This window comes from Stegostoma tigrinum, chromosome 13 (assembly GCF_030684315.1).
Source record: "Stegostoma tigrinum isolate sSteTig4 chromosome 13, sSteTig4.hap1, whole genome shotgun sequence".
Taxonomy (NCBI): Eukaryota; Metazoa; Chordata; class Chondrichthyes; order Orectolobiformes; family Stegostomatidae; genus Stegostoma; species Stegostoma tigrinum.
In genome coordinates this window covers 62,611,274-62,636,320 of record NC_081366.1, presented here as the reverse complement: position 1 = coordinate 62,636,320, position 25,047 = coordinate 62,611,274, and the positions used below count along the sequence as shown (strand labels likewise).

Genomic DNA, 25,047 nt, shown 5'->3' with positions numbered 1-25,047 from the left:
ATGCAAATATTTCTTCAAGGGAAGGTCTTGCAATTTCCCGCATTGCTTCCCACAATGTTCTGGGATACATTAGATCAGGTCCCGGAGATTTACCCACCTTTATATTTTCTAAGACCCCCCCAAACTTACAAAGAAATAATGTGAACTGTTTTTAAAACACTGAAGTTTATTTCTCTGCATTCTCTGGGCTCCATTTCTTTCTCCGCAGTAAAAACTGATGTGAAATATTCATTTAGTATCTCTCCCATTTCCTAGGGTTCAACAAAAAGACGACCTCCTTGAGCTTTCCAGAGGCCCTAGCCTCTCTCTAAATACCCTTTTGCTGTTATGTATTTGTAGAATCTCTTTGGATTATTCTTAACATTACCTGCCAATGCTCTCCAATAACCCCTATCTGCTTTCTTGATTTCTTTCCTACGAATGCCCCTACATTCATTATATTGATTAAGATGTTCAATTGAACCAAGTTGTCTATATCTAAAATAAGGTTCTCTTCTATTCATGAATATAGCCTCAGTATCTTTATTCATCTGTTGTTCCTTGATGTTACCAGCCTTAGCCTACACTCTAACAGGAATACAATGCCTCTGAACTCTCGTCATCACACGCTTGAATGTTTCCTACCTGTCTGATGGCCTTTTACCTGCAGTCTACTCCAATCAACTTTTGAAAGTTCTTGTCTCATACCATTAAAATTTGCCTTACTCCAATTCAAAACTTTAACTTTTATAGAAGGCTTATCCTTTTTTATAACCATTTTGGAACTAACAGCATTATAATCGCCAGACCAAAGTGTTCCCCTGCTTTTTTCAGTCACCTACCCCGACTTATTGCCCAAAAGGTCTAGTTTTGCTCCTTCTCTTGTCGGAGCATCCACACATTGATAAAGGAAATTTTCTTGAACACATTTGACAAATTCTTCATCATGCAAACCTTTAACACTATGGTAATCCCAGTCAATGTTTGGAAAATTAAAATTCTCCATTATTGCAACCTTATTATTCTTACACAAATCCCTACATTTTTTTTCCTCAATTTCCCACTGAGTACAGGGGACCTATAATACAATTCATCAAGGTGATCTTTCCTTTCTTATTTCTACCCATACATTTTCAGAGGATGATTTTTCAGAAATATATTCTCTAGTTGCAGCAATGTATTTCTTAATCAAAATCACCACTGCCCCCTTCCTTTCTTGCCTCCTTTCCCAATATTGAGCTGCCAATCTTGTCCATCTCTCAGCCAAGTTTCTGTAATAGCTATGAATTCCCAATCTTAACATTCCCAATCTTAATCTTCTTAACATGCCCCAAGTATCTGTATGACTGTCTGTAGTTCCCTGGCTTTTCTTTGCAGCCTTTCTTAAATAATGACTCAACATTAGTCATCCTCCAGCTTTCAGGCACCTCACTCATGGTGGTCAACGAAATAAATATCTCGACTCGAAGCCCCCGCAATTTCTTCCTTAGCTTCCCATGAAGGCTTGAGATGCATATGATCAAGTCCTGGGGATTTATCACCCTTTTTACATTTTAAGACCTCCAGGACTTCCTCTTTTTATAGCCAGTTCATGATTTGGGGACTCTTAAATTGTGCTGTAACCCCTACGCCACAAACAGCACTGTAGCCATGTAGCATACATGAGATTACAACTCCTCTTTCTTAAATTTGTTTATAGGAAGCACTCATTGCTAGCAAGGTCACATATAGGTCAGGGATATACTTCCCTAAAGGGCACTAGTGAATGAGATGGTATTTTAATGACAATCGTCATTTGATTAGATTTTTTAATTCCATTAAAACAACACAGAAACAGGTCATGATAATAAAATGTGAGGCTGGATGAACACAGCAGGCCAAGCAGCATCTCAGGAGCACAAAAGCTGACGTTTCGGGCCTAGACCCTCAAGGGTCTAGGCCCGAAACGTCAGCTTTTGTGCTCCTGAGATGCTGCTTGGCCTGCTGTGTTCATCCAGCCTCACATTTTATTATCTTGGAATTCTCCAACATCTGCAGTTCCCATTATCTCTCACAGAAACAGGTCATCTGGTCCACGCTATGCCGACCAATAAACCCTAAAAACTCTAATCCCATTTATCTGCACTTGGTCAAGAGTCTGCAATTTAAGCCCTCATCTATATGCTTTTTACATGTTGCAAGAGTATCTGCCTCCATCACTCTTGTCAGGCAGCATCTTCCATGTACATCTCCCAGCCTCTGGGCAAAAAATTTACTTACTCAGATCTCCTCTAAACCGTTTACTCCACACCTTAAATTTGTACACTCTGGTCACAGACATGGGGAAGGAATTCTCACAATCTACTCTGTCTATGCCTCATGATTTTATATATCTCCATCAGATTCCCCAATCAGCCTCCTCTGCTTCAAGGAAAATAAACCCAACCTATCCAATCTCTTCTCATAACTCCCCTGCACCCTCTCCAGTGCAATCATGTCCTTCCAATAACGCGGCAACCCCAAACTGCGTAGTGTTCCTTCTGTGACCTGACCAATGTTTCATACAGTTGTGACAACACTTCCTCACTCCAATATTCTGTGTCTCACCCAATGAAGGAAAACATCCCATATGCCATCTTCACCACCCTGGGATCACAGTTTAAAATCCCACCAGGACAGATAGTGAAATTTAATTCAGTAGAAATCTGTAATGAATAGTCTAATGGTGACCATGGAACTATTGTTGATTAGGTTGTTGACTTGCTTGTCAAGCAGGTTTATTAACTAAATGCTTAATTAACAGATGCTTAACTAAACCAGCAACCACCCCAACACCCATAAGCGGAACTGTATCAGGACATTATTCAAACAGGCCACAACACACTAGCCATCCAGAACTGCGCAAGACAGAACAGGAGCACTTATACGGAGTTTTTAAAAGGAATGGTTGCCCAAAAAGCACAATCCACGGTTACCTCCGCGACAGACCACAACAAGAAGACACAATATCGCCAGACACATTAATTACCTTAACGTACATCAGAGACATATCAGAGATGATCACAAGTCTATTCAGATCCCTAGGTATCAGGGTAGCCCACAGACCAACAACCACCCTGCAACAGCCACTGATGAACATAAAGGATCCCATGCTCACAATGAATAAAACTAACATAATATACAAAATACCATCAAGAACTGTGAAAAACATTACATAGCCAAACTGGAAGCGAACTGACAATAAAGATACACAAACACCAACTAGCCACCAAGTGACACAACCAATTCTAACTCCTCTCAATACATACGGACAAAGAAGGACACAACTTCTACTCGGACAACACATCCATAATAGCACAAGCCAAACAGAGACATGTCAGGGAATTCCTGGAGGCCTGGCAATCCAACTGGAACTTCCTCAACAAACACACTGAACTGGAAACGATATACAAACCACTGAAAAACAGTAATGCCAACCATCCCAGTAAACCAAAGCACATAAACCACAAGCAGGACAGAACACTAACGCATCACCGGAGGTGCAAGGATGGTGTTACCTAGCAGGGTGATGAGACATTTGTAACCAAACGCACCGGCTCGACGAGCATGTCTATAACCTCATTCACAACCCAAGCTACAAATCTTCTCAAAAACTTTAAACTATTGTTGATTGCCTGAAAAAAAACTTACCTGGTTTACTAATGTCCTTCAGGGAAAGAAACTGCCATCATTACTTGGTCTGATTGACTGTAACATCAATGTGGTTCACTGTTAACTGCCCTCTGGGCAATTAGGACTGGGCAATAAATGCAAACCACACCAGCATTGCCCAGATCTTGTGAACGTACACTTCTGTTGTAAACTAATGCACCAGAATTCAAACAGTGATGCAAGAATTTAATTCTAACCTGAAGTACTGACATGAGCACATTTACAGAATCACTTATAACTGAAATCACTAATCCAGAAAGATGAGGGTAACTTGCAAATGGGATATCAGACACTGTGGAGGAAAGTGTGTCCTAAGACGATAATATTTCTTTAATATTTTAACAAGTCCAGTCCATTATCATGTTATGGTGGGTGGGCACTGAGATTCACAAGATGGACATCTGAAACAGACTGTAGTATCATCTCAAGGGCAGTTGATGACTTAACAACAAGTTAGAGATGCTCACAGCACAGAAATAAATAAAACTTCAAACAACTTCTCAGCAGCAAATATTCAAACAGCATTGTTAAGTCTTTGCTGTCTAGTACCATTACCTGATGTAAATGTATCACTGTCCCCTGACCTCCACATTTCATTGGTTGCCAAGGAGAAAATTGTCACTGGATTCTTGCCATCCACCTGTCGCATCACAGGGTCCTGCCCAACCCGGCCGAGCAGCTGGACGCGGTTCAGAGCTGGAGGGAAAGAAACATGCAGAATACCAACATTATCTCAGTAATCCAGTCTGCACCAGAAACCACATGGTAATATCTTCACAAAGCACCAGATTGGAGTTGAATCAGAATAACGTTGAACAGGAGAGGAAAGAGGATATACTCAAGTAGTGTTAAATGGACCATCACCCACCCTCACCCAAGGCATTGCGTTTTTGTTAAATTTTAATAGGGATTACAGTTGCTTGGTGCATTGTGCATGGCAAAAGCTCAATCTGAAGCGTGTTGCCAGCCAACAGTACCCATTTCTTGAGCAGATGGAATAGTTGCTTCCGTTTGAGATTTGGTATCCTTACGATTCTGTCCTTACAGGTATAAGACGGATAACAGGTCTTTTACTTCAATGGTAAGCACATTTTGCATTACCAAGCGGAGAGAGTGAAGCTAGAATGGGGTGGGAGAGAGGGGCAATGTGGGGGAACGGGAGGAGGGAGAGGCTGGTGGAATCTGGTCTGAATGCAGATTAAACATTGAGCAAAGAAAATCAGTCAGCGTACTCACATCTCTCCAATATAAGAGAAGAGGCATCAGTGACCTGATGTTGCACTTGCTGATGGATTACCTGAAGGAATACAACATGACCGTCATGTAGTGTCAAACAGTCAAAATCCAGTCCAGAACAAGTGGTCAGACCAACTAGTCTGATCTCAAACAGGGGTCAGATTGACCAGCCTAATCCCAAACAGGTGGAGTGACCAACCAGTCTTATCCCAAACAGGTGGTCTAACAGGGCTGTATAATATCATACACTCAGACTAATCTATCCTGACCCAGGAAAACAGTCAGACTGACCTCACTAAATGGTGGAAAAGATCATAACTTTTTACTTTTCTGTATTTTTGATAGTGAACTGAAATATGAAAATCAAGGAATGTAAAGGGTTTGCTGCAGTTTTTAAAAGCAAATTACTGAAATTCATTGTTAAGTGTTGGTTGCCCTGCTGCTTTATTCAATCAGTGGTAGAGGCTGCAGATGGACTGACACCAGGGCCTTGTATAAAATGTGTTTCAGTCAGCAACAATACCTTATTGGTTTGTGGAGTTGTGACTAGTTGTATCTGCTGACAACTTAGTGATTGGCTCCTGCAAAGCTGAACAGCTTCGCAGTGTGAATTATTTTGTAAAAGTCTTTGGACCTCCAGAAGGGGAGTTGTTGTCTTTCTCTCTGCGGTAGAAAATATTTGAAGATTGAATAAAGCCAGTTCTTTTTCCTTCATGTTTCTGTAAGTTGTTGATTTTAAACAGGAAGTCTGAGACTTTATAATTTGTGAACCAGTGGCTTTCTGCCTCATGCAAACATGTGAAAGTACCTGGAAAAGAGAGACCAATGAGAAGTAAGCGCTGGCAACCAAAACGATCATTTCAGTGAACACTGCAGACAGGGCCATTGAACTGCCTTCCCAGGTTAACCCCTCCACTCATAATACCAAAGTTTTTTGGTCTGACTTTTGTTGTGATTGGGTTTTAGGAGGTTTTGAGTTTTAACTAGTAGAGTTATTGTACAATAGTACAATAGTTCAATTTTGTTTACCCACAATTAGAATCTGTTTACTTTTATTTAAATAAACTTTTGTGAAGCACAGAGACCTGGTCCATGTTTTTAGTTTGCCTGTGTTTAAATGGACAAGTACATCAGTGAAATTTTGTATAGTTTGATGAAATTGTAACTTTAGCACCAACTCTGGAAATAATGGGACTTAATTCCCAGTGAGGAGGACCATTTCATTTTGTAATCATATATAAAGGTTTAAAATGTCTGTGTGATAGGCCGTTACCCAAACTTATAAGAATGGTAATAGCACGGAAGGAGGCCATTCAATCCATGCTGTCTGTATGCAGGAGCAACTCAGATATTCACATCCATCTGCCTTTTCCCACAGCCTTCATATTTCTCTCATTTTAGTTGCTTGGGTTAATTCCTTATCACTGCATAGGCTTCAATTGTTCCAGCAAGTTTATAATGTGGCACTTTATTGAGTCAATATACCGCATTGTCCAAAGAACTGCCGTCAGTAACTGTGGGGCAGCACAATTGTTCACTGATTCACACTGCTGCCTCACAGCACCAGGGACCGATTCCATCCTCAGGTGATTGCCTGTGTGGAGTTTGCACATTCTCCCAGTGTCTGCGTGGGTTTTCTCTGGTTGGCCTGGTTTCCTCCCACAGTCCAAAGATGTGCAGGCTAGGTGGATTGGCCACGCTAAATTACCCATTGTGTTCAGGGATGTGTAGATTAGGTGGGTAATAGGGGATAGGTCTGGGCAGATGTTCTGGTGTGGACTTGTTGGGCCGGAGGGCCTGTTTCCACACTGTAGGGGTTCTATGGAACCCTCACTGTCACCTCAGCTGATGGGCTAATCAATACAGTCTGTCCACTGCGCTGAGTCACAAACAAATGATCAGAAGGACTGGCTTTGAACCAAACTGTGTGGCACAATCAACCCCAAAGAACCCAAATTCGTACTGAATAATTAATTAAACAGTGAACTCACTTTGAAGATAGATCTTCTCAACATCATCTGGTGCACAGCTTGTCCCTGAAGAGGTTTTAAAGAAGGCAGATTGTTAAGTCACACTTCTGATGAAACACCCCCTACCATTATCTAACCCTAAGCCTTCATCATGTTATACACAAACCGGTATGTATCTTAGGCCATACCAGGGAAGGGATAGAGACAACATTGAAATGAATAAGAAGGAAGACAGCTAAACAGGCCCAAACTAACTCATCAGCATTTTGTTACATAAATTACAAACCACAAAACCAAGATGGTACACTTGGGCTAACATAGCAATAAGATCATTATACAAGTATAACGAAATAACAGGGAAGTTGATATCCACAAGCACATAATGGCACTCTGCCTCGCACAAAAACAATGCCCCTTGTTAGCAAGCAGAACAGGAACACTGACATGATTAACGAAGGAGATAGATCTTTAACCATACTGACCAGATATCCACAAGCAGGTAATGGCGCTCTATCTCACATGAAAACGATGTCTCTATTAGCAAACGAAACAGGAACAAAGGTATGATTAAGGATGGAGATCTCTAACCATATTAACCTGATAACATAATAACATTAGGCCATATCAGGATCAAGGGCCAGAAAAACAGACAGATGGGGAACAAAGATAGAGACAGACACATGACTGGCAACGACATAGTTAGAAATTACTCATGCTTTGTAAAGCCACAAAGTTAGGGATCGCCCGACATGTTCAGAGCCTCCCTAACCGTCCTATGTGACTGTATCTTGGAGCTCTCCCTGCTGTAATCGATTGCAAGCTTTAATAAAGAAGTGCTACTGTGGAGGCAAGACTCTCGTTGTCGGGGGGTGTCTTTTAGAGTTCAAAAAGACCCCCTACAACTTCCACAGTGTAAAATGTTCAGATAAGCTCTAATTGAACCAGGATTCATCCTGAACAAAGATGATGGTTTAATGATATGACACATATTTTGTGATCTGTCTTTAAATGGAAACAGGGAGCCTTACAAGGCCCCCTTAAAGCAACATGACTTCTCTTATGGATTCAATCTCAGCCACTCAAACTATCTTAAGAATCAATCACAAAGGGTTATTCAATAATTCAAGACTTCCAGGGCTATCCACTGATCTCTCAAAAATGTGAAGCAAAAAACCTTCAGCAGTGGTAAACAGAAGACAAGAGGGAACATCATGTGGAAATCCACTGTAACTAACCAGTAGGATATTTATATTAGCTCCTGTATTGACTTTGATTTAAAGGAAAATGGGGTGGCAGGGTGGCTCAGTGGTTAGCACTGTTGCCTCACAGCACCAGGGACCTAAGTTTGATTCTAGCCTTGGGCGACTGCGCTCTCAGTGTCTCCATGAATTCCCGCTGGATGCTCCAATTTCCTCCCACAGTCCAAAGATGTTCAGGTTTAGGTGGGTTGGTAATGGTAAATCGCCCCATAGTGTCCAGGGACGAGCAGGCTCTCCCTGATAAATGTGGGATTACAGGGATAGAGTGGGAGCTGGGTGTGGGTGGGATTTTCTTTGGAGTCTTGGTGTAGCCCCTTTCCTCACTGCAGGAATTCTATGATATATTTCAGTTCTATGAACTCACTTACCTTTATGGAGCAATAATTCAAACTTTATGTGAAATATTGTTTTATTGTGAAAAAGGTGGCTGGTAAAACAGCCATTTTGAGGAGAACCAGCAGCTTCTCAATAGGGAGACAAAGGCTTACAGACAAACCACTACAGTACAACATCAATAAAAAAATTAAACAAAGAACTGTGCGTGTTGGAGATCTGCGGATCTAGCACCATTTGTGGGAAGAAAACAAGAGTTAACATCTTGAGTCCGGTGAGCATTTTCCAGCTCTGTTTTCTCACTACATATGCTGTGATTCTCCAGCAATTTCTGTTTTTGTATCAAGAACAAAAGTGAAACAAAGCAGCCTCCAACCTTTCCTAGATTTTCTCCTCAGCCCACCTGTAGAAGCAACCTCAAACTATTCAATGACAGAAGCCATCATAGCTGGCTGAAGTTGATTCAAGTCTTCAAACCTTTCAATCTAGAAAGTGAATCTGCAAGCAAACCAGGCCTGCAAGAATAGGAGAAACTGGTTTTACTTTTATATTTAAGTAAATTTACTTATTTTAAATCTGCGCATTTGTTAATATTATTATTAGATTCCTTTCAGTGTGGAAACAGGCCCTTCGGCCCAACAAGTCCACACCATCCCTTGAAGCATCCCACCCAGACCCATCCCCCTACAACCCACACAGCCCTGAACACTACGGGCAATTTAGCATGGCCAATCCACCTAACCTGCACATCTTTGGACTGTGGGAGGAAAACGGAGCACCCGGAGGAAAGCCACGAAGACACGGGGAGAATGTGCAAATAGGTTTCTCACTTCTGGATTCAATATCTTTCAGAATAGTAGTGAAATATGCTAAACATGTCCTGGATTAAAACATAGGAACATTTGCTTTTATTAATAGAGGGATCGAGTTCCGGAACCAAGAAGTTATGCTGCACCTGTACAAAACTCTGGTGCACTCGGAGTACTGCATACAGTTCTGGTCACCGCATTATAAGAAGGATGTGGAAGCTTTGGAAAGGGTGCAGAGGAGATTTACTAGGATGTTACCTGGTATGGAGGGAAGGTCTTACTAGGAAAGGCTGAGAGATTTGAGGCTGTTTTCATTCGAGAGAAGAAGGTTGAGAGGTGACTTAATTGAAACATGTAAAATAATCAGAAGGTTAGATAGGGTGGATAGGGAGAGCCTTTTTCCTAGGATGGTGACGGCGAGCACAAGGGGGCATAGCTTTGAATTGAGGGGTGAAAGATATAGGACAGATGTCAGAGGTGGTTTCTTTACTCAGAGAGTAGTAAGGGAATGGAACGCTTTGCCTGCAAAGGTAGTAGATTCGCCGACTTTAGGTACATTTAAGTCGTCATTGAACGTACATGGAATAGTATAGGTTAGATGGGCTTCAGGTCGGTATGACAGGTCGGCACAACATCGAGGGCCGAAGGGCCTGTAATGTGCTGTAATGTTCTATAAAACTGTACTGATCATTTTTAAGAAGGCAGCCTACATATAAGGTTACAGTAAGTCTCAGCTCAGACCAATCTGAGGGCACACCTCATGTCAGACTATGACACTAATATTCCAAATGTATTACAAACTTACAACACACTGACACAATCATTCTTGGTGCTGAGGAGGTCATTAAGCCTATCACTTCCATACTATCTCCCTGTACAGCAACAAAACCAGAAACTGCTGGAGAAGCTCAGCAAACCTGGCAGCATCTGTGGTGGGAAAGCAGAGTTAATGCTTCAGCTCCTATAACCCTTCTTCAGAACTTGAGCAATCCCTGCACAGTGCAATCCAATTCCATTCCTCCAGTCATGCTCTGCAACTCTGTGATGTAAATTCACCTATTCAAATTCCTTATTGAATTTTTTTTTCCCTCCACTATACTGGCAGGCAAAAAAATTCCAGGACATTGCCACTCTGTAAAATAAAGCTCACTTCTTACATTCTCCAGGCATCACTTACCAGAGACTTTGAATTCTGTACTGACATGTTCCTGTATAATCAGCTGATGCAACACTACCATTTCTTACTGCTACATTATTTAAACCTGTCATTATCTTGTAAACTCCAAAGACTCTTCCATTAATCTCACTTGCTCCAAGGAGAACAGAGGGAGGTGAACAGAGCTGGTTGTACAGAGCTATGTGAGGATGGAGCTGGTTGTACAGGGGCTGTCAGGAGAATGAAGAAGATTATTTAGGGGGAATTTTTCGTCTCACTCATGGGACTTAGGCGACACAGGCTGGACCAACGTTTATTGCCTATCCATCACTGCCTTTGAGAAGTGAGTGCCTTCTTGATCTGAAGGCCATGTGATTGTAGGTTGACCTACAATGCGTTAGGGAAACAATTCCAAGATTTAGATTCAGTGACAGTGAAGGAATGGGTGATATATTTCCTGGTCAGCATTGTGAATGTCTTAGAGGGGAACTTGCAGGTGGCGGTGTTCCAAAATATCTGCTGCCGTTGGCCTTCTACATGGCAGAGGTTATGGGTTTGGAAGGTGTTGTTAAAGATGTTTGGTGAATGCCTGTAGTGCATCTTGTAGATAGATCACACTACTGCCACTGCTAGATGGTGGATAGACTTTGGGGAGACTGTATTATTCACTGTGTTTTACAGTTACAGTGCACCAGTCTCTCCCACGATGCATCAATCACTGATGCTTACTGTGTTGCAGGGACAGAATGTCAGTCTATGATACTCGTTGAGTTACTTCCATCAGTCTCTCACACTCACTGTTACAATGACAGTACGTCACCTTCTCCAATTTAGCAACAACGCCCTCAGTTCCTTCATCGAGATAGTTAATGTAGAACGTAAATTCTTGCGGTCCCAAAATAGACCTCTGCAGAACTGCACTAGTCACCAGTTGCCATCCTGAAAAAGACCCCTTTATCCCTACTCTTCTGCCAGTCAACCTATCCTCTATCCATGCCAGTACACTGCTCCTAACAGCATGGGCACATCTCTATTTAGCAGCCTCCTGTTAAAAGCTTCAAGGAAATCCAGATAGATCATGTCCACGGCTCTCCTTTGTCTCACTTACTCGTTACCACCTCGAAGAATTCTAATGATTTATTAGGCATGACCTCCCCTTGACGAAGCGGTGCTGATCCAGCCCTATTTTACCACGCCATCTAAGTTCTCAAACATAGAATCCCTACACGGTGGAAACAGACCATTCAGCCCGACAAGTCCATGCTGCCCCTCTGAAGAACATTCCACCTAGATCCATTCCCTTGCCCCTGATTTCCCATGTCTAACCCACTTAGCCTAAACATCCCTGGGTACTATCGGCAATTTAGCATGCCAATCAACCTACCCTGCACACCTTTGGACTGTGGGAGGAGACTGGAGCACCTGATGGAAACTCATGCAGACAGGGGGAGAATGTTCAAACTCTTCAACCTCATCCTTAATAATGGGGTCTAAAATCTTACCAATGACCGAGGTCAGGATAAACGTCCCTCACTTCTCAAACAAGGTTTCACATTAGCCATTTTGCAGAACTCTGGGACCCTTCCTGACTCCAGTGATTCCTGAAAGATCACCACCATTGCCTCAACAATCTACTCAAATATCTCATTCAGAGCTCAGGTGTAGTCCTCCTGGTCAACGTGATTTATCCAATTTCTGACCATTCAGCTTCCCCAGCACCTACTCCTCAGTGATGGCTACTACACTCACCTCAACTACTTGACTCTCAAAGTTCTGGTATGTTGATGGTATCTTCCATTGTGAAAACTGATGCAATATACCTATTCAGTTCCACCATTTTTTTTGTTTCCCATACTACTTCTCCAGCCTCATTTTCCAGTGGTCCAATGTCCACCCTTGGCACACTCTTACCTTTTCAATATCTAAAAATAATCATGCAATCTTCTTTTGTACTACTGGCTAGCTAACTTACTCTCAAATTTCATTTCTCACCCATTACTGCTTTAAGTTATCACATTGGGCTTTAAAGGCCTCCCAATCCTCTGGCTTCCCACTAATCTTTACAACACTGAATGCTTTTTCTGTTGCTGTTTCTGACTTCTCTCTTCAGTCATTGTTGCCTTGTCTTCTTCCCCTAAGTATGTTTCTTCTCCCTTGGAATGGATTTCTGCTGTGCCTCCCAAATTACCTCAAGAAACTCTTAGCATTGCTGCTCCACCATCAGCTGTGCTACGCTCCCCATCTAATCAACTCTGGCCAGCTTGTGCCTGATGTCCTTATTGCTACCTTTCCTCAACTGTCACAACTTAAATCTGAAGCAACGGCCTTACAGCATTATGACTGGACTGTTAATCCAAAGATCCATGTAATATTCTGGGGGTCCAGGGTTCGAATACTGCCACGGCATATAGTAGAATTTGAATTCAATAAAAGTCTTGAATTAAGACTCAAGTGATGACAATTGTTCATTGTCAGAAAAACACATCTGGTTCATTAACGTCTGTTAGGGAAGGAAACTGCTATCCTTACCTTTTCTGGCAGATGTGATTCTAGACCTACAGCAATGTCGTTGACTCTCAAATGCCTTCTAGGCAATTAAGGATGGGCAATAAATGCTGGCCATTAAATCCAGCAACACCATCATCTCATGAATAATTTTTTAAAATCCAGCTTCTCAATCTCAAACTGCAAGGTGAATTCTATGAAATTATGGTCAATTCCCTCTAGAGGTTGCTTCACCTTAAGATCACATTACCAAATCCAGAACTGCCTGTTCGGTGGTGGGCTGCCCCAAAAAAATTGTCTTGTCGGTATTCCGTGAAATCCTTTTTGTGAGATCTGCTATCAACCTGATTTTCCCAGTGCACGTGCACATTGAAATCCCCCACACTTTCTCACATGCCTTTTCTATCTCCCAGTTTATTTTCTGCCCCAAATCGTGACTACTGCTAGGAGGGCTGTATCTAACTCCCATCAGGGTTTTTTCTCCTTTGTGGTTCCTCATCTCTACCCACAAAGATTCTACGCCTTCCAACTCTATCTCACTTATTATCAATATAATTTCATTTCTTACTAACAAGGCAACCCCGACCCCTTTTGATAGGACATGTATACTTAGATATACAGGTCTAAGCCTTAATCCCCCTACAGCCACGTGATACCCACAACATTGTATGCCAATATCAATCTACGCTACTAGCTCTGTTGCCTTGTTTCATACACTGCATATATTTAAGTACAACACCCTCGACATTATGACAATCATCATCAGTGTGTTGCAATAACAGCACATCTGTCCTTTGATACTCACTGTATATCAATTACATTCACTGCAATGCAGGTACGGTACAATATCTCTAACTCACCACCATTGTAGCAGAGGCTGTGTAGCAGACCAACCTACTGCCAGTGTAACACACAGTCACGAATATCATGGAATCCCTAGTGTGGAAACAGACCATTCGGACAAACAAGTCCACACTGACTCATCCCCCTAATCCACACATCGGTGAACACTGGGGGCAATTTAGCACGGCCAATCCACTTAGTTTGCACATCTTCGGACTGTGGAAGGAAACCGCACACCCACGCAGACATGGGGAGAACACGCAAACTCCACGTAGACAGTCGCCCGATAGTGGAATCGAACTCGGGTCCCTGGCGCTGTGAGGCAGCAGTGCCAACAACCGAGCCACCGTGCCGCGGTATGAATGTGAGAGACTGACGTATTGTACCCAGCAGTGAGTCTAACACACTGACGATGAGTATCAAATACTGATGAATGGGATTTTAACACAATTAGTGTCACAGGCTTAACGTACTGCAACTATAACCCACTGTAAGACACAGCGTCACAGACCGATGCATTCAAAGTGAGTGTGAGAGTGTAACTGTAACACGTACTATGTAAGTGTGAGACGCAGATTTACTATCACTGTAACACACTGTCGCGTATTCAATGTTACTGACAGTACATCAGTGTCTCATACACACTGTTGCTACAGTGAAAGTACGTCAGTGGCTACACTGGACATACGAGTACATTATTACTTTGTTAATAAGAATAGATGAACACATAATGAATACCCACCTCGTGCCTCACCAGTACCTGTATCCCGGAACCACGGCCAAAAAGAGAGCATTTCCGCATCCGGGTCAGATGGCGGAAAGGATTCGGAGTCTGCCAGCTGGGATTGTGCGAGAGATTGGGGGAATAGCATTTAATAATAATCTTCAGTATCACTGACTACCATGAACATCAAGAGTCTCTTTACAATCAGCAAGAGACGGTGAGAGGGGGTTCGACCTGGAGGTTCAGGAAGAAGAGAGGGAGACGGAGCTGGAGCTGAGAATAGGATGGAGCTGGGTTATGGAGACGGTGGAGTTTATGCAGTTTAGGGGCAGGTTTGATTGTACTTGGTGGGGGAGGGAGAGGCTAAGGCTAAGCCGGTTGTATGTGGGATGGAGTAGTTTGCATGGGTTTTGGAGTGTTGTATGTGGGACTGAATTAGTAGTATGGAAGTAGATGTGACGGCGCTGGTTGTGCAGGGTTTGAAGATGGAACGGTGGATTTGGTTGTACAGGGGACAGTTAGGATGGAACAAAAACAAAATTGCTGGAAAAGCTGAGCAAGTCTGGAAGCATCTGTGAAGGAAAAAACAGTGTTAACGTTTCGGGTCCGGTGACCCTCCCTCAGAACTGATAGTGGCTGGGGAAACGTCAGTTTATATGCAGAAAATAGGGGGGGGTGGGGTAGGGAGTAAACGATAGGATAGAGCCCAAAGAGAGAGAAATACAAGCTCGGCCAAGAAGTGGGGGGTGGTGGTTCAGGTCTTGGCTCCAGGAAGAAGTGGAGAGCCCTAAGACCCTCCTGATGGGGAATGGATGTGTAAAGGGATTGCACATCCATGGTAAAGAGGAGTTGGCTGGAGCTGGTAAACTGGAAGTTTTGAAACTGGCATAAGGCGTCAGATGAATCATGGACGTATGTGGGTAGGGATTGAACCAGGGGAGAAGACGGAGTCAAGGTAGGGAGAGTTGAGTTTTGTAGGGCAGGAGCAGGCTGAAACAATGGGTCTGCCTGGACAGCCCTGTTTGTGGATTTTTGGCAGGAGGTAGAAACGAGCTGTGCAGGGTTGGGTAACTATTAGCTTGGAAGCAGAGGTGGGGAGATCATGGGATGAAATGAGAAGGAAATGAGCAAAGATGTGAACCATCCCCACCCACTACCACCCTCCTCTGCTTGGCTGAACTTGTCCTCACCCTCAACAACTTCTCTTGCAACTCCTGTCACATTCTTCAGGTAAGAGGGATTGCCAAGGGTACTTGTATGGGCCCGAGCTATGCCTGTCTCTTCATGGGGTGTGTGGAAAATTCCTTGTTCCAGACCTGTTCCAGACCTATTCCAGCCCCCACTCACAACTCTTTCTCTGATACATTGATGATATCCTCGGTGCTGCTTCCTTCTTGTCTGGCATTGGAAAACTTCATCAATTTTGCCAGCAAATTTCTACCTGGTCTATCTCTGACTCCTCCCTTCCCTTCCTTGACATTTCTGTTTCCATTTCCGGGGATAGACTGGCCACTAATATCCATTTCAAACCCACTGACTCCCACAGCTGCCTGGACTATACATCCTCACACCCCATTTCCTGTAAAGACTCCATCCCATTTTCTCAGTTCCTCAGTCACATGTGCTCATATGAGGCCAACTTTGACAAGGAAGTCTCCAAAATGTCCACCTTTACCTCAAACGAGGTTTCCCTAGTTCCATTTTGTCGACAGGGCCCTCAACCAGGTCCAACCCATCTCCCGCACTTCCGCCCTCACCCCTTCTCTTTCCTTCCGCAGCAGCGATAGGGTTCCCCTTATCCTTACCGACCATCCCACCAGCATCCACATCTAAAAGCTCATTAGATGCCATTGCCGCCACCTCCAGCAAGATACCACCACCAGGCACATATTCTTCTCCCGTCCCTTGTCTGCCTTCTGCAGGGAGCATTTCCTCCGGGACATCCTGGTCCACACTTCCTTCACCCCCAACACTTCCCCACAGCTCTACAGCACCTGCCCATTTACCTCCTCCCTCCCCAGTCTCCAAAAGTCCAAACACACCTTTCAGGTGAAGCAACACGTTGCCTGCACTTCCCAGAATCTCATCTACTGCATTCACTGCTCACAATGTGGTCTCCTGTACACTGGGGAAACGAAGCGTAGACTTGGTGACCGCTTTGCAGAACATCTATGTTCTACTCGCAGAAAAGACCCTGAACTGCCTGCCACTTCAATGCACCACCCTGTCTCTGTCTCTGGCTTGTTACAGTGTTCCAGTAAAGCCCAACACAAGCTGGAGGAAGAACACCTCATTTTCCGCTTGGGGACTCTACGGTCCTTCGGACTCAATGTTCAGTTCAATAATTTTAGGGCCTAAACTCCCCCATGGCCCAGCCCCCCACCCCACACCAGGCTTTGTTACCATATAACCTGTCCTTACACATCCCCTGTTGTTAGTCACTAACAGTCCCCATTTACAACTATTCACCTTCCCAGCCTGATCGTTCGCAACTCCTTTGTATGTCCAACAGTCTTTGGGCTCTATCCTATAATTTACTCCCTACCCCACCCAACTCCCTATTTTCCGCATATAAACTGAGGTTTTCCCAGCCACTATCAGTTCTGAAGAAGGGTCACCGGACCCAAAACGTTAACTCTCTTTTTCCTTCAGAGATGCCGCCAGACGTGCTGAGCTTTTCTGAGCAACTTTGTAATTGTTATTGATTTGCAGCATCCTCAGTTCTTTTAGTTTCTACACAGTTAGGATGGAGCTGGTTTTACGGGATGGAGGAGGGAATGGAGCTGGTGTACAGGGCAGGGGGGAGGTGAACAGAGCTGATTGTATAGGAAGTGGGAATGGATGTGATGGAGCTGTTTGTGTGGTGGGGAATAAGGGCAATGGAACTGATTTTGTACAGGAGGAATGCGGTAGTACAGGGTATTGTTGGATGATAGAGTGCGGTAATGGAACTGGCTGAATAGGAGTTCAGGGATGGAAGTTGTTGAACTCAGGTGTTGTGAAGTTGTTTGCACTTTCTATAGAGTGTTTTGTTGTCTAGTTATGGAGCTTGTCCTGCTCCATGATTGTGCTCCAGTGTTAAAAGTATATACAGCTGTAGAGTGAACAGTAATTGACCATATGATGATTATTTTGGACTTGTAGGCGCACTGTTTACTGTATGAGTGAACAGGAGTTATGCTATGCTTCCTGGAGTCTTCTCAGTGAGGTGAGTGTTAGTACCTGTTCTGTGTATTGACTCTCTGTGCCCTTCTTACATGTTTTTAATCTACTGACCTTTCCCTCTCACTATCAATGATGCTATCATGATTCATCTGCTTCGGCCTTCCCCTGCCTTATGTGTGTTTGATCTCTCTTCATTTCCCCATGATGGAATGTGGAAGTTAATAACTTTTCTGTCCTTTTTAGTTAGCCTAGTTTCCTGTATGCAGAATATCCTCAAACTCCATGAAGCTTTATGCAGCAGACATCTGTTGTTTTTTATTTTTTAATTGATGGGATCAAGGTGTCATTTTTAGGCAGCACTTATTGCCCATCCCTAATTGCCCAACGGGCAGTTGAGTCAACCGTATGTGGATTTGGAGTCATCTGTAGCCCAGACCTGGTAAGGATAGCAGTTTCCTTCCCTAAAGAACACTAGTGAACCAGATGGATTTTTCTGACAGTAGACAATGGGTTCGTGGCTCTCACTCGATTCTGGTGTGGTTTGACAAAGAATTGATCAAGTTTTGGTGGTAACGTGGATCAGATCCTGCTTTGTCTTTATGGTGTAGCTGTCAACATTGAAAGAGAGAGCAAATTGACTCTTCCAAACCACGTGGATAGCCTAAACTATTATGGTACAACTTAATACATCAGTCAAGTGTTTGCAGAATCTACAGAGCAGACTTTTTTGTTGGTCTTAAAAAGGATGATTATTGGAGAAATACAGTTGTGTCCTTCATGTACTGGCCAGTATACCATAAGTGTATGATCTCCATCTCTGCTTTATGTGCCTTTCTGTGTGTATTTTGTGGTAAATCAGCACGCGTATCACTTGAAAGGTGCAGGCTGAGCTAAGCTAAAGTAGGCTTCACTAGCTGGAGTTTGGCTGAACTAGGCCCAACTAGGTTTCATAAACTTGTACCAGGTTCAACCATATACAGTTTAACCCATTTGCCTGAATCAGGCCCAACTAGACTTCAGAGCATTGTTGACTTACAATGGCCTGATGCCTCCTTGGTGAGATGGAAGTTTCTCCTAAAAAGATTTTTTTTTTTTTGATTTTGCAGTTACAGACCACCAATGGGGCAGGGAATTGTGTAATTATAATAGAGATAACAAAGTGTGGAGCTGGATGAACACAGCAGGCCAAGGAGCACAAAAGCTGACGTTTCGGGCCTAGATCCTTCATCAGAAAAGATGCTGTGTGGCCTGCTGTGTTCATCCAGCTCCACACGTTGGTATCTCAGATTCTCCAGCATCTGCAGTTCCCATTATCTCTGTGTAATTATAATGCTGAGTTAACACAATGCTATGGAGTAAATAGTTTTGGTGTCCTCATTTATGTATTCAATGTCCCCCTCCTGCTTTAAATTTAAAACTTACATCATTGATATTTTCTGTGCTTTTTAGTTTTTTGCTCCCTTCGTTAGTTTATCTTCATCTTGCTTCTCCACTGGCCTTATTTAATCACTGAACACCAGAGTTCTTTAGAAAATAGATCCCTCGCACCAAGTCCCCATTACTTCTGTCACAGTTTGCCTGTTTCTTCACGCCCTCTCTGTCCCCATCAATCCTTTCCTTTTACATCCATTAAGTTATTTCTTCATTGTTCTTTGTTCTTTTTGTGTAAAGGAGAGGAGTGGACATGATCGAGTGCACTGTTCACATATAAGTCTTACACTCCATGTGTCACAGTGTGAACTTAAGACCAGAAGTCAGGAGGACGCTCCTTTCACTCATCCAAGAGATCTGCTCCAGCAGTGGGACAGAGCAAATAGCCCTGTGTCTGGGCCCAAGGATCATGAGCATGTCGCCCATGACCAGGAGTAACAGCCCAACAACATCACCCACTCCCTCCGAAGACCATGCTTTACAACATGTTAAAGACAACTTCTGGTTTTTGTTTTCTGAATCAAGGTGTGAGCAAGGTGCCAGAGTCCTTTTGAAAGTTATTCCCGTGGTATTAGCAAAGGAAGCTAACAAACTGGCCAGGGGAATTGAAAGTGTGGACAATGATAAGAGATATCCTTGTTGGTCAGTCTCTGAGTTGGAAACATAAGTCTAAAGAGTAACGTGGTGACTTGGATCTATGGATAAGTAGTGATTAGCTGCTTCAAGAAGACCATCATTTCAGTACCTAGGAAAGCACATGCAACACACTTTAATGACTACCGCCCAGTGGCTCTGGCCTCCATAATCATGAAGTGCTTTGAGAGGCTGGTCATGGCCCACATCAACTCCAGTCTCCCAGCCTGCCTTGATCCCCTACCACTTGCCCAACTACCTAATGGGTCCACAGCAGATCCCATTTCCCTAGTCTGCACTCATCCCTGAAACATCTGACAAGGACGTCTACATTAGACTCCAGCTCATCAACTACAGCTCTGCCTTCAACACCAGTAACACCTCCAAAATGACCTCAAAACTCAGAGATCCAGGTGAATAAAGGCAGCTACAGAGGCACGAGGGAGGAGCTGGGTGGAATATCCTGGTGGAGGAGCCTAGCAGAAAAGACAGTGCTCGGTTCACAATAAACAACTGCACCTCCCAGTCGCGAACCATTTCAACTCCCTCTCCCATTCTTCAGATGACATGTCCATCCTGGGCCTCCTGCAGTGCCACAACGATGCCATCCGAAGGTTGCAGGAACAGCAACTCATATTCAGCTTGGGAACTCTGTAGCCCAATGGTATCAATGCGGATCTGACAAGCTTCAAAATCTCCCCTCCCCATACTGCATCCTAAAACCAGCCCAGCTCATCCCTGCCTCCCTAAACTGTTCCTTCTCTCACCTAACCCCTCCTCCCACCTCCAGCTGCACCCCCATTTCCCACCTGCTAACCTCATCCCATCCCCTTGACCTGTCCATCCTCCCTGGACTGACTTATCTCCTCTCTACCTCCCCATCTACACTCACCTTTACTGGCTCCATCCCTGCCTCTTTGACCTGTCTGTCTCCTCTCCACCTATCTTCTCCTCTATCCATCTTCAATCCGCCTCCCCCTCTTTCCCTGTTTATTTCAGAACCCTTCCCCTCCCATTTCTGATGAAGGGTCTAGGCCCGAAACGTTCCTGCTCCCAAGATGCTGCTTGGCCTGCTGTGTTCATCCAGCTCTACACCTTGTTATCTCGGAATCACAATGGCAGGAGTTTCTAGGAGTCATTCAAGAGATACAGCAAAAACTCATCCCCAGGAAAAATAAGCAGCATCTAGAGAGGATGTGGCAACCGTGGCTGACTAGGGAGATCAGAGATAGCATAAAAGCAAAAGAGAAAGCATGTAATGTGGTGAAGGGCAGTGGGGAACCAGAGGTTTGGAAAGCTTACAGAGGGCAACAAAAAAAAGGAGGAAGAAGATTAAATATGGGGGTAAATTAGCCAGTAATATAAAGGAGGACTGTAAGAGTTTCTTTAGATATATAAAGGGCAGAAAAGAGGCAAAGGTGGGCATTGGGAGTGCTGGAAAATGATTCTGGAGAGATAGTAAGGGACAAAGAAATGGCTGAGGAGCTGAATAATTACTGTGTTAATTGGAAGACACAAGTAATATCTGAAAAATTCAAGAGTCAGGGGACAGAGCTGAATATGGTGGCCATCACCAAGGAGAAGGTGCTAGAAATACTGGCTTGAAGGTATATAAGTCACCAGGACCAGATGTACTACACCTAGAGTTCTTAAGGAGATAGCTGAAGAGATAGTGGAGGTATTAATGGTGATCTTTCAGGAATCACTAGAGTCAGGGAGAGTCCCAGATTGCTAACATGAAACCCCTGTTTTGAAAGCGAGTAAGGCAAAAGACTGTAAATCACAGACTGATGAGGCTAACCTTGGCCATGGGTAAGATTTTTAGAGTCCATTGTGAAGGATGTGATTTCTGAATACCTGGAAGTGCATGATAAAATAAGGCAAAGTCAACATGGTTCATCAAGGGGAGGTCATGTCTGACAAATCTGTTAATGCTTTAAGGAAGTAACAAACAGGTTTAATGAAGGAGAGCCAATGCATGTTATCTACCTGGACTTCAAGAAGGCCTTTGACAAGGTGCCACACAGGAAGCTGCTGACTAAGATAAGGGCCTATGGTGTTAGAGGCAAAGTGCTGGCATGGATAGAAGATTGGTTTCTGCCAGAGAGTGGGTCTTTTTCAGGATGGCAGCCAGTGACAAGTGATGTTCTGCAAGGGTCAGTATTGGGAACCATGATTTTTCACTTTATACATTAATGATCTCGATGAAGGAACAGAGGGCATTCTGGCTAAGTTTGCAGATGATACAAAGGTAGGTAGAGGGACGAATAGTATTGAAGCGGGAAGTTGCAGAAGGATTTGGACAGGTTAGTAAGGGATAAATGGAGTACAGTGTTCGAAAGTGTGAGGTCATGCACTTTGGTAAGACTAAAAGAAGCATGGACTATTTTCTAAATGGGAAGCAGATACATAAGCCTGAAGCACAGAGACATGGGCGTTCTAGTCCGGGATTCTCACAAGGTAAACTTACAAGTTGAGTCAGTAGTTAGGAAGGCAAATGCAACTTCAGCATTTACTTGAGTGGGCTTGAATATAAGAGCAGCGATGTACTTCCTAGGCTCTATAAGGCCTTGGTCAGGCCACATTTGGAGTATAGTGCACAGTTTAGTGCCCCATATATCAGGAAAAGTGTACTGGCTCTGGAGCGGATTCAGCAGAGGTTCACAAGAATGGGCCAGGAATGAAAAGCTGAACGTATGAGGAATGATTGAGGACTCTGGGTCTGTACTCGATGGAGTTTAGAAGGATGAGGGGGAATTTAATTGAAATTTATGGAATATTGAATTGCCTGAACAGGGTGGACGTAGAGAAGATGTTTCCAATGGGAGGAAAGACTAAGACTTGAAGGCACAGCCTGAGAGTAAGAGAAGACCTTTTAGATCAGAGATAAGGAGAAACTTCTTCAGCCAGAGAGAGGTGAATCTATGGAATTCACTGTCACAGAAAACTCTCGAGGCCAGGTCATTCCATATATTTAAGACAAAGATACATAGATTCTTGATTGTCAAGAGGATCCAGGGTTAAGGGGAGAAAGCAGGAGGTTGTGTTTGAGAAACCTATCAGCCATGATTGAATAGCCTGATTTCTGCTCCTATGTCTTATGGTCTCAGCTCTGCCCTCCGCAACTAGGTCCTCAGCTTCCTGACCCACAGACCACAATCAAAGAAGATAGACAACTACACCTCTTCCACAAAAACAGTCAACATGAGAGCAACCCCAAGATGTGTTCTCAGCCCCCTACTGTATTCCTTGTGCACTCACGACTCTGTTGCCAAATTTCGAACAAACACCATCTACAAGTTTGTTGATGACACTACTATGGTAGGACGAATATAAAACAATGATGAATCAGAATACGGGAAGGGGATAGAGGGCATGGTGATGTGGTGCAATAATAACAACCTCTCCCGCAATGTCAGCAAAAGTAAAGAACTGATCATTGACTTCAGAAAAAACCTGTCTGAATCTACAATCAACGGAGCAGAGGTTCAGTGTGTAGAGACTGACAGCTTGACCTGGGCTTCCCATGTAGATGTGGCGATCAAGAAGGCATAACAGTGCCTCCTCTCCTCAGGTGGCTCAGGAAATTATGCATGTCCATAAGGGCCCCTGCCAACTTTTACAGGTACACCATAGAAAGTATACTGTCCGGGTGCAATATTGCCTGGTATGGCAACTGCTCTGCCCAGGACTGTAAGAAACTAAGATAACAAAGTGTGAAGCTGGATGAACACAGCAGGCCAAGCAGCATCTCACGAGCACAAAAGCTGAAGTTTTGGGCCTGGACCCTTCCTCAGAGAGGGGGATGGCGAGAAGGTTCTGGAATAAATAGGGAGAGAGGGGGAGGCGGACCGAAGATGGAGAGAAAAGAAGATAGGTGGAGAGGAGAGTATAGGTGGGGAGGTAGGGAGGGGATAGGTCAGTTCAGGGAAGACGGACAGGTCAAGGAGGCAGGATGAGGTTAGTAGGTAGGAAATGGAGGTGTGGCTTGAGGTGGGAGCAAGGTGAGAGGAAGAACAGGTTAGGGAGGCGGAGACAGGCTGGGCTATACAGGTTCGTGCGCATAGCCCAGACCATCGTTGAGGCCAACCTTTCATCCACGGACTCCGTTTACATGCCATGGAAAAGCTGCCAAAATTACTGAAGACCCATCCTATCCTGGTAATGCTTTCCTACACCTTTTCCGTCAGGCAGAGGATACAGAAGCTTGAACATGCATCAGCAGGTTCAAGAACAGTTTCTTCCTTTCTGCCATTATACTGATGAATGGACTGTAACTTCAAATAATGCAGGCCTTATTAATGTTAATCTTGTCTGACATACTGTATAACATGTATGCCTAACTCTGTCCAATATTTTTGTTCACCCTATGATCTGCCTGTACTGAGGGTTGTTGACATTCGGCGAGCAAAGCAACCTCATAGACAAACCAAGCTATGGATCTTTGCCAAAAATTTAAATCTGCCTGTACTGCTTGCAAGAAAACTTCACAGTACTTAGGTACATATGACAATAAATCAAGTCAAACAAAATAGTGTTGGAAGGCACTCAGGAATGGCTCTGCTTAACTAGCTCTGGTTGGGAAGGTGGCTGAGTCTTGAAATAGATTTTTGTCTTGTTTGACAGGTTTTACAAAAAAGTTGAGAGTTTCTTCCTAGTTCCTAGACCAATCTTTGTCTCTCGACCAATGTCATTGTCACCATGCTGTGTGTAGAGCTCTTGCCATATTTTCTGATTTACAACAGTGGCTTGTAAAATGACCCTTGTAAAAGCCACTGTATCGTGACACCAAGAATAAGCCTTAAACCTTAACTAAACCGATTTAGTTTTGTGTTGTTACTGTTCCTTCACTTTAACATGCAGTGCACAGCCAAGGTGTAATGTGTGATCTGCTAGACTTGCTCAAAATACAGGAAGATGTTATAGTCCTGCTGATGGTAATACTAGACAGGTAAGATCTGAGTAAAACCTGGCTTGAAAGACAATAAGTAGCAAAGACACAACATTGGTTATTCTCTGGTCTTCTGCAACCTCGCTTGTGGCTAAAGAGAAGCCAAAGATTTCTGTCAATGCCCTAGTAATCTCCTTCCTTGCCTCCTTCAGTTTCCTCGGATTGATCCCAACAGACGCTGGGTATTTATCTACCCTGATGTTTTTCAGTACACCCAAGATGAATATCAACATGTCCCAGAATGTCAACATATCCCTTACTAATTTTAGCATCATCCATGTTCTTATCTGTGGTGAGTACCAGTGCAAAGTACCTACTAAGGACATCACCCACACCTAAATTCCCTTCTTTGTCCTTGAGTGG

The 25,047-nt window shown here is 43.7% G+C and overlaps 1 protein-coding gene and 1 long non-coding RNA gene across 3 annotated transcripts in view; one reads left to right on the top strand and one right to left on the bottom strand.

The window, feature by feature from the left end:
* The window catches only part of ssbp1 (single-stranded DNA binding protein 1), a 33,044-nt gene extending 18,478 nt beyond the window's left edge, over positions 1-14,566 (bottom strand). Inside the window, exons 1-5 of one of the 2 annotated variants that reach the window (XM_048542993.2) lie at positions 14,523-14,560; positions 7,358-7,409; positions 6,897-6,941; positions 4,906-4,966; positions 4,225-4,365 (exon numbers count right to left, since the gene is read on the bottom strand). In XM_048542993.2, coding sequence (XP_048398950.1) covers positions 4,225-4,365; positions 4,906-4,966; positions 6,897-6,923 — 229 coding nt within the window. In that variant the 5' untranslated portion in view covers positions 6,924-6,941; positions 7,358-7,409; positions 14,523-14,560. Of the gene's footprint in view, positions 1-4,224; positions 4,366-4,905; positions 4,967-6,896; positions 6,942-7,357; positions 7,410-14,522 lie in introns of both variants that reach the window. The other variant, XM_048542994.1, reaches the window with a different exon arrangement.
* A 43-nt stretch (positions 14,567-14,609) lies between these two features.
* Positions 14,610-24,265, top strand: LOC132210476 (uncharacterized). The gene is made up of 3 exons (XR_009446623.1): positions 14,610-14,721; positions 17,649-17,712; positions 19,341-24,265. It is a non-coding gene; the product is annotated as an uncharacterized LOC132210476 (long non-coding RNA).
* The last annotated feature ends 782 nt before the right edge of the window (positions 24,266-25,047 follow it).